This window comes from Sciurus vulgaris, assembly GCF_902686455.1.
Source record: "Sciurus vulgaris genome assembly, chromosome: 16".
Lineage (NCBI taxonomy): Eukaryota > Metazoa > Chordata > Mammalia > Rodentia > Sciuridae > Sciurus > Sciurus vulgaris.
Genome location: NC_136477.1, coordinates 15,439,666 through 15,455,266, shown reverse-complemented (window position 1 = coordinate 15,455,266; position 15,601 = coordinate 15,439,666). Strand labels below are relative to the sequence as shown.

At 49.0% G+C, this 15,601-nt stretch overlaps 1 protein-coding gene across 1 annotated transcript; it reads right to left on the bottom strand.

The window, feature by feature from the left end:
• Window positions 1–1,698: 1,698 nt before the first annotated feature.
• On the bottom strand, window positions 1,699–15,219 carry LOC306645907 (cytochrome P450 4F1-like). The gene is given in 14 exon segments (XM_079114089.1): window positions 1,699–2,295; window positions 2,709–2,791; window positions 2,966–3,030; window positions 3,116–3,249; window positions 4,688–4,817; window positions 5,014–5,080; window positions 6,003–6,273; window positions 7,012–7,133; window positions 8,891–9,018; window positions 9,109–9,162; window positions 11,922–11,955; window positions 11,957–12,067; window positions 14,547–14,745; window positions 15,118–15,219. Coding segments are annotated over 13 exon segments (1,575 nt in total). The 5' UTR covers window position 14,745; window positions 15,118–15,219; the 3' UTR covers window positions 1,699–2,117.
• Between the last annotated feature and the right edge of the window lie 382 nt (window positions 15,220–15,601).

Sequence of the window (15,601 nt, the reverse complement as noted above, 5' to 3'; positions counted from 1 at the left end):
GAGGCTGGCTTTGAACTCACAATCCTCCTGCCTCAGCCTCCAGAGCCACTGGAATTACAGGTGTGTGCCACTGTGCCAGACTGGATCAAGGTTTTCGATTGCCTCATGGTTGTGGTGTGCTTGTGCTGAAAATCCCCTGTGCAAAAGTACAGGTTAAGATTGCCAGTTGCTATCGTGATACCCTGCCCAAGGAAACTCTGTGCAAAGGGTCAGAGTTATCAGTCTTGACCTTGAAACTCAGACTCTGGATCCCAGGGATTGGGGATTCAGAGCACAGCAAGATAAGCATAATGTCTCATCAGTGCTGAGAACTTCAAGCCTGCCTGCTTTGCAGAAACTTTCCTACAAATAACCTTTTGATAAAATCTATATAATAAACATGCTGAGCCGGCTCTGTGTCACTGTTATCAACCAAAGGTTGGTGACCCACCTGATCTCAGCTTTCTTTCTTAATGTTTGTGTGTATTTATTAACTTCCCATTGCCCCTTGCCAGTTTCTAGGGTTCAGCCAAGCAGGTTGCAGTAAATGATTACCCCTAATACATTCAAAAATGGGATAATCACTGGATAATACCAACTTAAAATCTCACTGTAAGTTATCTGCTTTCATTAATTGCAGACAAAGTTTAGATTAGGTTCCTTCTGCTTTAAAACAACTTTTAGCCTGTAATCCCAGAGGCTTGGGAGGCTAAGGCAGGAGGATCATGAGTTCAAAGCCAGCCTCAGCAACTTAGTGACGCACTTAGCAACTCAGTGAGGCTGTGTCTCTAAATAAAATATGAAAAAGGGCTGGGGATGTGGCTTAGTGGTTAAGCACCCCTGGGTTCAATCCTCAGAACCAATCAATCAATTAATAAATAAATAAGTAATAAATAAATAAATAACAACTTTTATAGCTGGATGCCTTTCCAATTCAATTCCATAAGTGACACGAAAAGACAGTAAGGAATTACAACAGTGGCTGGGGTTCAGTTCAAAGGAAATAGCTTCCCTAACATGCATGAGACCCAGGGTTCCATTTCCAGCATAAAAAAAGGCACTATCTTGATGAAAACAGAAAGTTAGAAATGAAATGAACATGATGTATACTTTTACTCTGAAGCCACTTCTCAAGTCAGGAAAATGTGAAGTTCATGATGAGATGAAAAAAATCAAAACCCAGGAGTGATACAAGATGGGTTGAATCTCTAAGATCCTTTCACATAAGTGGGACCTCTGGGGACATCTCTAGGGAGGGAGCAAACTGAAGTAAGGAGACCACAAGTGTGATTTCAGAGTAAATTAAACTGCCCTAATGCCCTTGGGTACCACAAGCCTTGATCTTCCTTTCAAATAATCTACAGGACACTGCTTTCGTCACATTCTGCAAGTATTCTTTCAATCATGACAGCCAACATCAAGGTAAAGATAGCCAGCCAATAAAAAGTGACACCAATAAAAAGTGAAAAAAAAAAAAAAACCAGCAAAAGCGACAGAATAAAAATAAAGTTACTTCAATGATCAGACGCAATACAAAACAATCATGCTTAGCTCAGTTTGCTGGCACATGCCTAGTGCCCAGCTATCCAGAGGACGAAGCAAGAAGTGTGCTTGAGCTCAGCAGTTAGATGCTGCTCTGTATAGACTCTGTCTCTAAAAGTAAGAAAAGCAGAAGGTGGTGGGAGGGAGCAAGAGAAAGGAAAACACAACTAAGCCTGCTATGTTTAATAAACATAGTAGTTTAGTAGCCACAGAAACAGTGAAAAACCTCACGATGAGAAAAGACAGGATATAGTTGGAGATGCGAACGGAGGTAAGGATGGCAAACATTTAGTGTTCTGAGTGTTTGCTTCCATGACTCAGCGCCTCAAACCTGCCCTTAATCTAGCTCCATCTTCTGCTCAAACACTTCCCACGACTCCCGCCATCTGTTCAGGGGCTGTGAAGCCAGCCAGAACCAGTCAGGGTTGGGCCGCGCCTCCCCCACCTAGCCCACCGCCTTTGGTTGCCCGACGTCCCGGCGCACCCTGCTGACGCTTGGTGAGACTCGAACGCAGGTGATAACCGTTTTATTCCTGGGTATCTGCATAGGTAGTTCTGGGTGGAGGCAGGTGGGTCCCGGGACAGCCCTGGGCGGGTCACTCCGCGCTGGCGCTCAGCGGCTCCACGCGCAGCCAGAGCCCGCCCTCGGTCCGCAGGATCAACTCCGGCTTCCTGCGCGGCTCAGTGTCGTCTGGCAGAACTCGGAAGCGCAGCAGAGTCAGCGCCAGCACCACCCTCATCTCGCTCATGGCGAACGTCTGCCCGATGCAGTTCCTGCGGGCGGGGTGGGGACTCTCACTGTGCCAGGGACCACCAGCCAGGACCCATCCGCCCACAACCTGACCCGGGATCCCCCATCCATCAGACCAAGGGGCAGCGAGGAACGCAGAGGTGCCTGGATCTCTGTGGGCGTCCATGGTCCCCAAAGCCTGACCCAGACTCCTGCCCACAACTCAGCCTAGAAGCCAAAATGGGAGGGCTCCGAGCGCATGGTGGACCTTCTTGGACCAACCTCTTTGGGGACCTACCCAACACCCACTCTCCAAACCCTGGCACACAAGTTTTACAAGAGCCGCAGTAAAGACACCAGCAACTGACCATATGAAACTTCCCCCCTTGCCGCAATACCATCCCCAGAGTCCCGATGCCATCACTCCATCCCTATCTCAGACTCCCGCGGTCCTTACCTAGGTCCCGCAGAGAAAGGAATAAAAGCTAGAGGTGACCTGTCCTTGGCATTTTCTGGGTCAAAGCGGAAGGGGTCATAGACCTGGAGAAGAGATCCACCAAGACACAGTTGCTGGGTGGGTCTGCCAGCACACCCAGGGAGAGACAGAGGTGCATGTGGTGGGGGAAGGTGATGTTTGCTTTTTGGGGGTCAAAACGCCACTCCACCTTCAGGAACCCTGCGGTGGACAAGAATAGGAGGAGGGAAAGGCACCACCTCAGGGTTTGGCCACACAGCTGGGTTGTGATGAGTCCCGAAAATACTGATGAGGCAGATGACACCTGTGGGAGAAAAGGGACAAGGTCCAACTGCCTGATGGAGCCCTCTTCCTGCACAGGAGCCTCCTCCTCCTGCCATTGTGGGTACCTTTGGGGATGACCCGGCCGTCGGGGAGCGCCACGTCCTGGGTGCAGCGGCGGGAGATGACTGTCACTGGGGGGTGCAACCGCAGACTCTCTTTGATGCACATGGTCAGGAAGGGCAACTGAGCCAGGTCGTCCCTAAAACCACCCCCCACACACACACACACAAATTATCCAGAGACCAAAACAGAGTCTGCCAGCTTCTGTGTAAAACCTTTTCTCCTTCTCATAAAATAAGCTCCAGATGGGTTGAATAGTTGAGAAAGAAAAGGAAAGTATTAGGAAAGGACTGTAGAAGATGTAACTAGGTATCTTTAGAAGCTCTCCCTCAAACACAGCATCCAAAAAGCCACTGTAAAGGAGTCAATGGTTTGTGTGAAAATAAGTGTTCTTGATACCACAGAGCAGAATAAAAATAAAACAAGTGAGAAAAAATACACAAATTTAATGTGTGTGTGTGTGTGTGTGTGTGTGTGTGTGTGTGTAGGGGTGGTTGCTTTTCAGTTTGATTGTTTTGTTTGTTTATTTCAAGACAAGGTCTGGCCCCCAAACCTTGATCCTCCACCTCAGTCTCCTCAGTAGCTGGGATTACAGGTGTGCACTGCTAAACCCAGCTCACTATACCCACTATTGCTCTTCTTTATCACCCTGTCTCTGCCTCTCTGTCCCCCTCCTCCCTTTCTCTGTACTCTCCCTCTCTCTCTTCCTTCTCCATTTCTCTATGCCTCTCCTCTTCACACACAAACCTCCACCTCTCTCTCCCCTGCCTGTCTTTTTATCTTCCTTCTCCTCTCTTCCTGTTTTTCTCCCCCCATCCTGCACCTCCCACTTTAGTTAAGACTTGCTTCTTGACCTAGCACTGTTCCTCTGATGAAAAAAAAAATTCTTCTGCTGATCATTCAGGATCTCAGTCAAAACAGTTATTTTACCTCGAGCCTTGTTTCTGACTCTCAACCCCATCCCTACCCATATTTGCTTAGTGTCCCCACCTGGGACTGTTTGCCCACCAAACAGAGCTCCTGAAAGGCAGATCCCTGGGCTGTTTCCCTCTTGGGTCTCTAGCACAGAACAGGGAAGAGCATGGAATGGACCATGGGAAGACAGCGTGGGCCTGTTTTCTGAATGAAGGCTGCATGGATGAATGATGCAGGAGCTCTGGACAGAAGAGATGGCTTTTACTTCCAGGTGTCTCCCATGAATCCTTGGATTGGACAGATAGGTAAGAATTAGGGTACAGGAGAAGAACAAACTTTCAGGGGCTGAAGATCCTTGAAAAAGTGCTCTTTGTGCTCCTTGAGAGAAAATAAAGGGAGTGGAGGGAAAGTCCATTTCCTGACCTTGTGACTAGCAGACTCTGCTACCCTCACAGATTGTCACATTGTCACTGATTCTCCCATAAGTTCATATCATTCTGTTCCCAAATCTTGCAAATGTACCCTTGCTAGTCAGGCTGGGTATTAGGCCCTACCTCTGAACTGGCTCCTATCAAGTCAATAATGGAATTACGAGCATCTTACCCATCCCCACCTGGGGAGCAGAGCCCATGAGAGGGGGTCGAGCCTTGAGGATCACTCACCACCCAATCTCTTTAGGATCACGGTCCCTCAGCAGCTCTCGCACCTCCTGCCGGCAGCGCTCCTGGTACTCTGGGTGCCTCGCCAGGTTGTACAGGACCCAGGAGAGACCACTGGCCGTGGTGTCATGGCCTGAGGGGCAGTCAGGCAGCCTTGGGCCTCTGGGCTGTTTCAGCACCAGAGGGTGGACAGCACCCAAGCATTGAGATCCCAGGAAGGATGGGAAAGAGGACAATGGACAGAATGCAGTGATCCAGGGTCCACCTAACCCATTGATGGAACGGAGAGACCCTCCACCCCCTCTGTAGTCCCACACTGGGGCCCTCACCCTCAAACATGAAGGTGTCAGCTTCTGCTCGTATATCCTCATCTGACAGCTTTTTTCCATCTTCATCCTGGAGAGAAAATAAGATATCCCCCACCCCAATTACACCAGGTCTGCAGGATCTTCAGTGTGGCTGACAAAATTCCTTAAGACCTGTCTTAAGAAATCCAGAAACCCAAGCCACTTGCACCCCTAGACCTCTGTTGGTCACCATCACCAGAATACCCACCATACAGTCATTCTACCTTGCTTCCTTGCCTCCTATTTTGTCCCTGGTGGGAGGAATTAATGATCCATGAATATTTTCATATGAGGAATGTCTGAGAAAATGTTACTGGAACTTGCATTAAAGGATTATTGAATGGAAATTTACCTTGGAGATTAAGCATTACTCCAAATACATTTGCTTACACTCTCAAGTGAGAATCTTACCTTATGTCCCTGGAGGAATTTGGTTCTCAGGCCAATAGACTTTACGTTTCCATTGAAGACAACTTGTTTATTATCCAAGATAAAGTTCATTCCCTCCTTCTCCCCCCCATAAGAGCAGTTGTGCCACCTGTCCTATATAAGCTCAAAAACTCATCAGGTGTGGGTCTTTCTCCAAGGGTATTAATCCTGCTACATGAACAGATTAAAATCTTGCATCACCTGGGGAAGGAAGGGTTGGGAATTGGGAACCATTGCTATGATCCTACTCAGGCTGCTGTATTTCTATAATAACTGGACTTTTTATGTTACTTATTCGCTTATGGAATTGGTCAAAGTGTTTGCAGCATCTGTTAACATAGATATAGATACAGATATAAGCATAGTATACTAACTTATTAACTTGTAAATAGATTAAAATCTCAGAACCTTCACAGTTTCAGACTATGGAGCAGATGACTGCTGCAACCAAGTCATCTCTAAGATCTGTTTAGCTCTGGCTTGTCTCTCCCTTCACAGATACCTCCTATGGCTTCCCAGTGTCCTCCTGTTGAGAAGCTCACCTTAGTCAGCAGGAGCACATCAATGAAGTCCAAAGTCTTGGACTCAGCCTTGGCCTTAAGGAAGTCACTAACACCCTGATCAGGGAGAGTGTGGCGCCGCTCCTTGATGACAGCATCTGTGAAGTCATGCACCAGGCGGCAGGCCTTACGGAAGCGCTGCCCATTGGGGCTGAGATGGTACAGGAAGTCCATGTGCATGAGAAGTTGATCATGCCTTTTGACCACAAGGGCACTGAGCTCCAAGATGGCAGAAATATATTCACTAGACTTCCTGTCGAATGAGGACACAAAAGGAGCCAATGATTCAATGTACCTGATGCCCAAGGAGTACTCACCAGCCTCTGGGAGCTACTTCACATCAGGAAGCTGAGTATCCAGAAACACATGGCTTCACAGATACACAGTGGATATGGGCCTTGAAGTTGACTCTCCTATGTCTCCTCTCTTTACATCCCATCTCTATGAGCCACCTCCATGCCCCCAAGGAACCCAGAGCATAATCTGGGCATACTCCTCTCCTTTCTTTAGTACCAAGCATACAGTCCTGTCCTTTTTCCTCCCTGACGCTGTCCACACAGCTCACACATCATTGTCTTCCAACTGCTCCTAGACCCAACCCCCTCCCTAGCTTCCTTGCATCCATTCTCAACTCCACATACTGTCTACATGAGACAGTTCCATAGAGTTCAGTTCTGATCATGCCCATAATCAGCTCAAATACCTTCACTGGTTCCCTGAGAAACCTCATGATAAAATTCACACTGCTTTACCTGTCTTTCAGTCTCCTTAAGATCAACCCCTCCTACTGCGTGATCCTCATCCAAGGAGTCTCCCTCTTGCCTATTTCACACACTCTGCTCATCTGAGCCCTCTTACCTTTACTCAAACAATTTCACCTACTTAGAAGAACTGATTTCTCTCTCCCCTTCCCTATACTCCAATGCCAGTTCTGATCCACAGCCTCCTTAAGTCCATGGCCTAGGTTCCCAGACCTTAAGAAAGAACTCACTCCTGACAATTGCTGTCGAAGCTGAAGACGCATTTCTGCAGACTATCCAAGGTCATGAGGCTAATGTGCTCAAACATGTCCAGACGGGTGCTGCCCTCTGAGATCAGTCGCTGCCACTTGGCCTGACCAGAGAAGGGAATAGGGCTGGATCTTGGCTCCCTGAGACCTAGACCAACCACAACCACTAGATGGACTCCCCAGAACCAGTCCTCTGTCCCAGGCATGCACACCCAGGGAGGATCATGTTCGGTGGGAGCAGAAGCTATTCCTATTTAGAGATGAATGCCCAAGACTGGCAATCAGTCTAAGTACCAGCTGTGCCTCTGTGCACCATTAATCACCTGTTTCCTTCTCCTAAGTTCCACATGTCAAATCTTCAGCAACAGTTAAGCTGATCTACTTCAAATTCTGATTAACAGGGATAAAACACCTGCTCTGCCTTTCATGCTCACTTACCAGGTAGATGATCCTGAGCAAACTCCCTAATTTCTCTCACACTCAGAATGATTATCTGTTATGGGCAAAATAACCTGTGCTACTCACAGTTGTGAAAAATAAATTGGATAACATGTATTATGCAATTGGTATATGGCATCATTTCTGGTATACATTGAGTTTTCAGTGTTAGCTTTCCTTGTCTTCATAGAGATAAATTGATTTTTTTAAATTCTCCTGTATTGGGAGAGGTAGTCATGCATGGGTCCTGGTCTTCCTTTCTAGGTACGCTGAGAATGCTGTGTTTCTGGCCTAGACCATTTCTCAAAGGTATGTTTGTAGAGAACAACCCCAAAGGAATAGGGAATGACTCTTCTAGGTGAGAGTCAGGCTTGTTTCTGTTTGCTATTCAAGCAGATTCCCTAAATCTAATGTAAGGGGATATACCAGTGAGCAGGCACCTTGTCACCACCATCAGATTTGATAGCTTGTAGCAAAGATGAAAACCAACAAGAAGCACAGGGTACTTGCTGAGTCATGAGTAATGCCCTTTGACATTCCAGAAATCTCATGTCTTCTGGAAGAATCCACGAACTGATAATAAGCTAACTTATTAACTTACAAGTAAGAAAAATCCTAAGCACTTCACAGAAACCTCACCCCCAATATTACCCTACTTCTGGATCCACACCTTTTGCAATGTGAGTTTTCAGCAACTTCCACTAAGAGGGAGATCCTATTTACCCCTATTTGATTATGTGATAGAATTCTGACTTAGGCCAATACAATGTGGTGAAAATAAGGTCATAAGCCCAATGAGGCCTCTGCTTCAGGAGGCACTGAAGCCTCCTCTCACACCCATGGAACCCTATCTTTGCCTTGGAACCCTAGGATATCTTCTGAAGGGAGAGAATCATGTAGAAGAGTACAGTTGTCCCAGATTAGGACATTTTACATCATCCAGTTCCCAAACGTGAGGGAACCTAGCCAGGGTCATCAAAACTGCCTACCTGACCCACAGCTGACCTTGAGTGATTCCATCCACACCCAGAAGAACCAACTTACTCATCTATACCCTTGTGAGCAACTCTAAACCCTCATTGATTTAAACTAATGAGTTCAGAAATGGCTTGTTACACAACAACAAATTCTATGCAATATTCATCATTAGCATTGTGGCTTTATAGACCTTCTGTGAGAGAAACATAGAAACCAACCTCTTCTGAGCACCTACCGTGTACCAGGGAGATAACTCCACTTTATCACCTGGATCAACTTTTAAGTACAGATTTATAGTCCCATCTTACTACTATGGAAACTGAGGCACAGAGAGAAAGCCCAGTGGTCTCAAAGTGGTTCATCAGAGCCAGACCTGTATACCTGCTCTGTCTGTGACCCTTCTCCCACCAGGCTCAACCGTGGATTGTAGGTTCAAGGGACTCACGTGCATGACATTTGTAGTGTCATTGAAAATCTTCATGTAGGGCTTCAGGATGTTGAAATGGAAGGCAGGTGTCAGCAGGCGGCGATGGTGGCTCCACTTATCACCAGAACTCAGCAAGAGCCCATCCCCTGGCAGGGCAGCCATGGGTAGTGGGCAAGGGCAACACTTTGCCCTGGCTCCCAGGGTTTCCCCAAGCCCTGTCACCAGCAGTTACTCACCCAGCCAGGGTTTCAGGAAGCTGTAGAAGATCACGTCCTTGAGTGCAACAGCAGCTGACATGAACAAGAACCATCAGGGGCCATGGGGAGGGGTAGAGAACGGACTTTGGGAGGAGATGGAGGCTCCCAGACAGAGTTTGCACTTCCCCCCTCTAAGCCCCATAGCAGGAAGGAACCCAGGGGAGAGGAAACAGAGAAGAGGGAGGAGGCAAGAGGGGACCAGGCCAGGCTGCAGCAGCAGAGCCATGAAACAGCCTAACGCAGCACAAGACAGACCAACATGCCTGGGTGTGATTCCTTTAAGGTCCAACATGTTCTACAACATTCGAGCACAGCACAACACTCCATAGAGCTTATAGGAAACGCTGTCCGCCCAACACCATTTGACATCTCCTGACACAGACTGGAGACATGTGACAGGGACACATGTTATGTCCTAAAGGGGCAAAACATACATGACCTGCCATGACATGATACAACATCCTCTGATGACATCTGTACCCCACAGACAGACTTCAGACAGAAACAAAATATGGTCTTATTCATATCCCAGATATGGCCCAGATGTGACCCAACTGAGTCTCAGACCTGACCGGGAGATACCCTAAGACCTGCCTTAAATAAGACTCAAATTACATCTCAGTCCCTTCTCAGAGGTACTCTAGGACTCAGACTCCAGACAAACCACAAACATGCCCAGATGAGGCCAGCAGAAGGAAAAGACAATCTTCGACAGAAACACAGACAAGAACCATACAGACACTGACATGCCCAAATGTCCTTGGCCACAGCTGAGTCCCAGACAGGACCATCACCAAGGATCCCAGGTGTAACCAGGCATACATTATACCAACTGTAACAGGATCCAGGAGTAAATGTACATTGGCAAGTTGTGACCACTCAGCAGATGTCACACAGACATGCTCCAGATGTGAGCAGACATGACCAGAGGTCAGATAGGTGGGGGTCCAGATGAGACAGAAGCAGGGCATTACTGCCACAGCCACTCTTGCTTGCACTAGGGTCCCCAAACAGCTTGAGGCAGCACAGAGACCTTGGCAGCAGGCCAGCTGGGGTCATGCCAGTGTCTACCTGGAGCAAAGAGGACAGGCTTGATGAAGGCGGGGTGGAAGATTCGGACGACTGGGTGCCAGGGCCCCACCCACCAGCAGCACACATCCCCATAGATGCTCGCCAGACCCTGGGTGTACAGCAGACCTTCCTCTGAGCTCTGGATCTGGAGAACAAACAGAACCTGATGCACACTCCATGAGGCTACCAGAGAAGGACCTACAGCACAAAGACTAGGACAGGGACTGCAGGGAATTCCATCCAGCAGATCATCATCCTCCATACTGAGCTTTGCCTGGGCTCCCTGCCCTCATCCTCTGTACACAACAGTCTAAGTCTCTCAGTTACAGTCACAGAAATACTCCTTCCCCTTTTGCATCCCAAACACTACACACCTGGATTGTCTTCCATTCAATTTTCCAGATAGGAGTCGAGGCTCTGAATGAGAAAGTCATATAACATGATCACAGCCCTCCAGATAGTGAGTCACATGTCTGTGACCAGAGTCAGGGTGTCTGAATCCAAATCCTGTGCTTAACCACTAAACTGCTTTGTGTTCCCTAAAACAATCACACTGGGGGTCCCACGCCGGCCAAGACTGGGCAATCAGAGTTGCAGTGATTAAACTGGGACTCTGTCCTCCGATTCGGGCCAGGACAATTGAAGTGAATAATGGGTCATTGATGGGAACGCTTGGGGAATGAAGAGCTCTTTCACGGAACTGAACTTCTGGGACTCTTCATTCAAACCACAAGGAAAGGCTGCCTTGAAAGAAAAATGATGCTGAGAGGAAAATCTGAGAGCAGACAGATTTCTGGGGACATTATTTGAGAGCTGGATCTAGCTCTGCTTGAAGATCAACCTCCCTGGACTTTACACTACATAGATTCCCTCTCTGACTTAGAGCACAACTCATGGTGAGTTTCCTCTACTCACAACTGAAAGAGACTTCAGCAGCCAGAGTCAGGATCTGCCCTGAATCACCAGGCACTTTGGTGTGAGTCATGATCTCTGTTGGAAATTGCTCCTTCCCCTGCTTAACTTGGTCTGACCAAGAATGGGAAGGGCAGGGGGCAGGGGAGATGAACCAGGCTGGGGTAGGGTCTCCTAAGGAAGACTCCTAGGAGGGCAGGAGGGCAAGGAAATTGCAGGGGACAAGCCACGAGAAGGGGTGGAAGCCACCAGAGGTGGCTATCATGGAAATTGCAGCCAGGCTCCCCCACCAGCCACAAGCCCTCCTCATGGCTCTGGGCCTGCAGAAGGGCAAGGCTGGTGCCAGGGATGGCAGGGGACCCGGGTGCTTCTGATGCCTCCTGCATCACCTGCCCCTGCTTTGAAACCTTCCAAGTCGTCACTTCACACCCTGCTCTGGTAGCTCCTCCTCCAGGAAGGCCCCAGCTGCCCTGGCAGCTATCACAGTCTGTCTCCCCCAGCCCATTCCTGCCCACACAAGGTTGGGGTTATCGCTTCAGATCCATTCCCTTGAGCTAGGGGGTCCCTCCAGGAAAGAGCCCTGGATTGAGACCTCTTGGGGCTCCAGGGGCACTGAGAACCCTAGGTTGGGGGATGGTGTGACCACAGAGGAGGAAGAAGACAGTGGGGGGGGGGGTGAGTCTATGAAAGAGAGAGAAGAGGGAAAGAGGCGCTGGAGTGAGGCAGGGGCCCACAGAAGCGTGCAGGCGGAGGGCAGAAAGCACTACGATGTGTCATAGCACCCACCACCACGAGCTCTGCATGGGTACCTGAGGCATTGAGCACAGATCGGATGATGTTGGGGGTGGCACAGAGTGACCAGGGGAATGACAGGGCCCAGCCATGTCATAAAGCCCTGAGGGTAGGTGCCCACCAGCTCCGTCACTTGCTTCAAGCCCTGCTCTGTGGGTTGGATCTGAAAACAAGGCACAGGGGGTCACCTTGTGACATGGTTGATGTCAAGTGTCAGCTTGTCAGGTAGCCATGAAACACGACTTCTGGGTGTATCTGTGAGGTCATTTCCAGAAGGGATTAGCGTTTACATTGCAAGAATGAGTAAGGAAGATGCACCCTCCTCAGTGTGGACGGGGCATCAGTTCACTGAAGGTTCAGAGAGGACGTGAAGGCAGAGAAGGGACAAAGTCACTCTCTCTGCTGAAGCTGAGACATCTATCTCTCCTGCCCCTGGACATCAGAACTTCAGGTTCTCAGACCTCTGGACTCAGAACCTAATACCAGCTGTCTCCACCACCAGATTTTTGTGTCTTTAGACTCAGACTGAACTAATGATACCACCAGATTCCCTGTTCTCCAGTTTGCTGATGGTGTATAGTGGGACTTCTTGGACTCCATAACTGAACCAATTCCCCTAATAATATATGTGTGTGTGTGTGTGTGTGTGTGCGCGCGCGCAAGCGCGTGTGTGTGTGCATGTGTGTGTGTACCTATACATACACACATATATGTATATATTTATGTTTGCATAATGTGTGTGTGTGTGTGTATATATATATATATGTATGTCTGTATGGTAGTACAATCATGTATATAGTACTCACTTAAGATTACAGTATAGCTGTTGGATATGGTATGTAATCCCAGTGACTTGGGAGACTGAGGCAGGATCTTGCGTTCGAGTTCAGCCTCAGGAACTTAGCAAGGCCCTAAGCAACTCAGCAAGACCCTCTAAATAAAATATGAAAAAAGGACTAGGGATATGGCTTAGTGGTTAAGTACCCCTGGGTTCAATCCCTGATACTGACCTCCCTCCCAAAATACAGCATAGCTGAGAATTTGAAGAATTGCTATCACCCAGTACTTTTTACTTCAACTGTTCTTTTTTCTGTGTTTGAATACTTTTAGATACATAAATACTTACTGTTGTGTTACAATTGCCTATAGCATTCAGAAAAGTAACAGGGCTGCACAGGCAACACTACATAGCCTAGGTGTGTGGAAGGCTACACCATCGAGCTATGTGTAAGACCACTGCCTGATGTAGGCACAAAAATCACCCTCATGACGAATTCCTCAGAATGGGTTCCCATGATTAAGTGACTTTGATTAAGTGAATGACTTTGTGTGTGTGTCTGTATGGTTTGTGTGTGTGTGTGTGTGTGTGTGTGTCCATGTCCTTTTGTTCTCTTACTCTGGAGAACCCTGACTAATAAACCATCACAAGAGCACAACACAGGCCTACTACAGCCTCTGTGGGTGATTGACGTCTGCAGTGGACACATGTCCCAATTTTGTAAGGATGGAGGGAATCTCTGCCTCTCCTGTTCCATCCCTCTCAAGGCCCTATCCATGTCCCAACAGTGCATCCCAGGGCAGACGAGAAGTCAGGTTGTGACTCAGAAGTCAACCTGCACTTGGGACGAAGGATTTTTTCCTGCTGGGAGTGGTTCTAGTCCCGAGGGCAACCAGAGAGGAATACCCCAGTGGGGAAGAGTTTGTGGGCAGCCCCATGGCCTTGGGAAATTTCTCTAAGGCTTGTCCCACTTCCTTGTATGTCTTGGCAGGTCCACATGGTCTCCAGTTCCTCTCATGGACAAGGGTCCACACACAGGGGACCTTCTGGCCTCAGGGAGCTCAGGGGAGCAGAAGTGACCTCCAACTCTCCCTCAGGACTCTCCCACCATGAGCACTTGCTTCCACCCAAATTCTAGCAGATCATTCTGTGCTTGCTCTCACTAGACCTGTACAGATGCCCATGAACTGTGCCCTTTACAAGGGAAGCAACCAAGGCACAGCCACCCAAAGGGGAGCAGAGATCTAAGGTCAATGTTTAAAGGTAAAGGGTGGGGTAAAGGAAGGCTTCTGGAAAGGGAAGTGAGTGACCAACTTCAATCCGGGTTGGGCAACAAGACCCGTTGGTACATCTTAGGGGAGAAGAGAGATAAGAGGAAGGTGCCCCAGGAAGGAAAAGGGGTGGGCAACCCATACATATCTCCTGGCTGAGCTAGTCTGTGGGAAGCTATTGCTCCTTCCCATGAACATCCAGAAGCCCATAAATGGGCAGACACAAAGAAATGGTTCAAGTAGGAGCAGACCCTGGTGAGAACCCCTATGGAGGACTCAAGTCCAGTAGCAAGAATGTGGGAACACCAGGGGGTCCTCACTTGGTGTAGCCCACCCTGGGAGCCCTCACAGATGCACCAATATGGCAAAGATGGCCAGAAATGAATCCAAAGCAAACTAGGCTCAGAGAACAAGGAGATAAGAAGGGCTTGGCATATCCTGGTGTGAGTACATCACCAAAGCAGCTAACTCCCTTGTTCTCTGCTGTCCTAGACCCAAGCCCACCCTGATGCCCAGCCTCCTGAGCCCCATTCCTGACCCCTCAGCAATCCATGCAACCCTGATAGCCCAACCCAGCCTGCTGCCACACTCACCATGCCCAGGTGACCCAAGAGCCAGTTCCGTTTGGGGGGCTGCGGGAAACATTTGAGGCGATGAGAGTTCTCATAGAAGGCATAGATCCAGGTTAGGCTGCGGGCGAGGAACCAGGAGATCCCAGCCAGCAGCAGGAGCAGCCAAGGAGAGGCTTCTATGGACTGCAGTCCCAGCCAGGACAGGCCCAGCTGTGGCATTCTGCAGGGAAGATGGAACAGGGTGAGCTGCTGAGGCCCAGGGAAAAGACAGTTTCTCTAGGGACAGGGACAGTGTCATGAAAAGGGCAGGGAGGGCTCTGAGAGGGGAGGAAGACCTAGGACAATCCAGGGAAAGAAGAATGAAAGGGGAGAAGAGACAGAGGTGGAAGAGGAGACATTAGAGAGGGGAGGAGGAGCACAATAAAGGGAGAGATTGATTGGAGTCCAGACCTTCCTGAATCATAACAAAAGTGCTGGGGACTGTTACCCAGAAACCACCAGGCTGGCTGGCTCTCTGGAGCTGGCCCAGCCCTGGGCAACACCCTCCTCATACCAGCAAAAAACCTCCCGTCCCACCAAATCCAGCTGGCACCTTCTGAAAGGAGCGGCTTGTCCCCACCAAGCTCTTCTCCCCTCCTCTGGGACTTCTTTGTCCCTGGTTGATGACCTGGAGGAATCTGTGGGAGGCTAAGCTGGGTTGGGCTGGACCAGCCAATCCCAGCAGGCCTGCCTGGGCAGGCAGCCAAGATTTGGGGGTGGAGTCCAACTGGGTACAAAGGGGAACCACTCTGTAGTCACCGGCATGGGCACTAGATCCTTAGAACTTGGCAACTCCTACATGAGGCAGAGAACAAGTTGGGGGGTGGTGAGGAAAGGTGACTTGAGTGACAAGGTTTACACCTTTCAAAGCCAGGGTACACTAGGAGAAAGGTTGGGTTTAAGAGTTCAGGAGAGCGGGCCCGGGCCACACCTTCCCCTAGAACAATTTTACATTGCTCAGTGCAAAATTAGGAGGCTCAGAGATGGAGATCTGTGGCTGGCCAGCTGCATAACCGGCAAGAGTTCAAGTCCTGCTT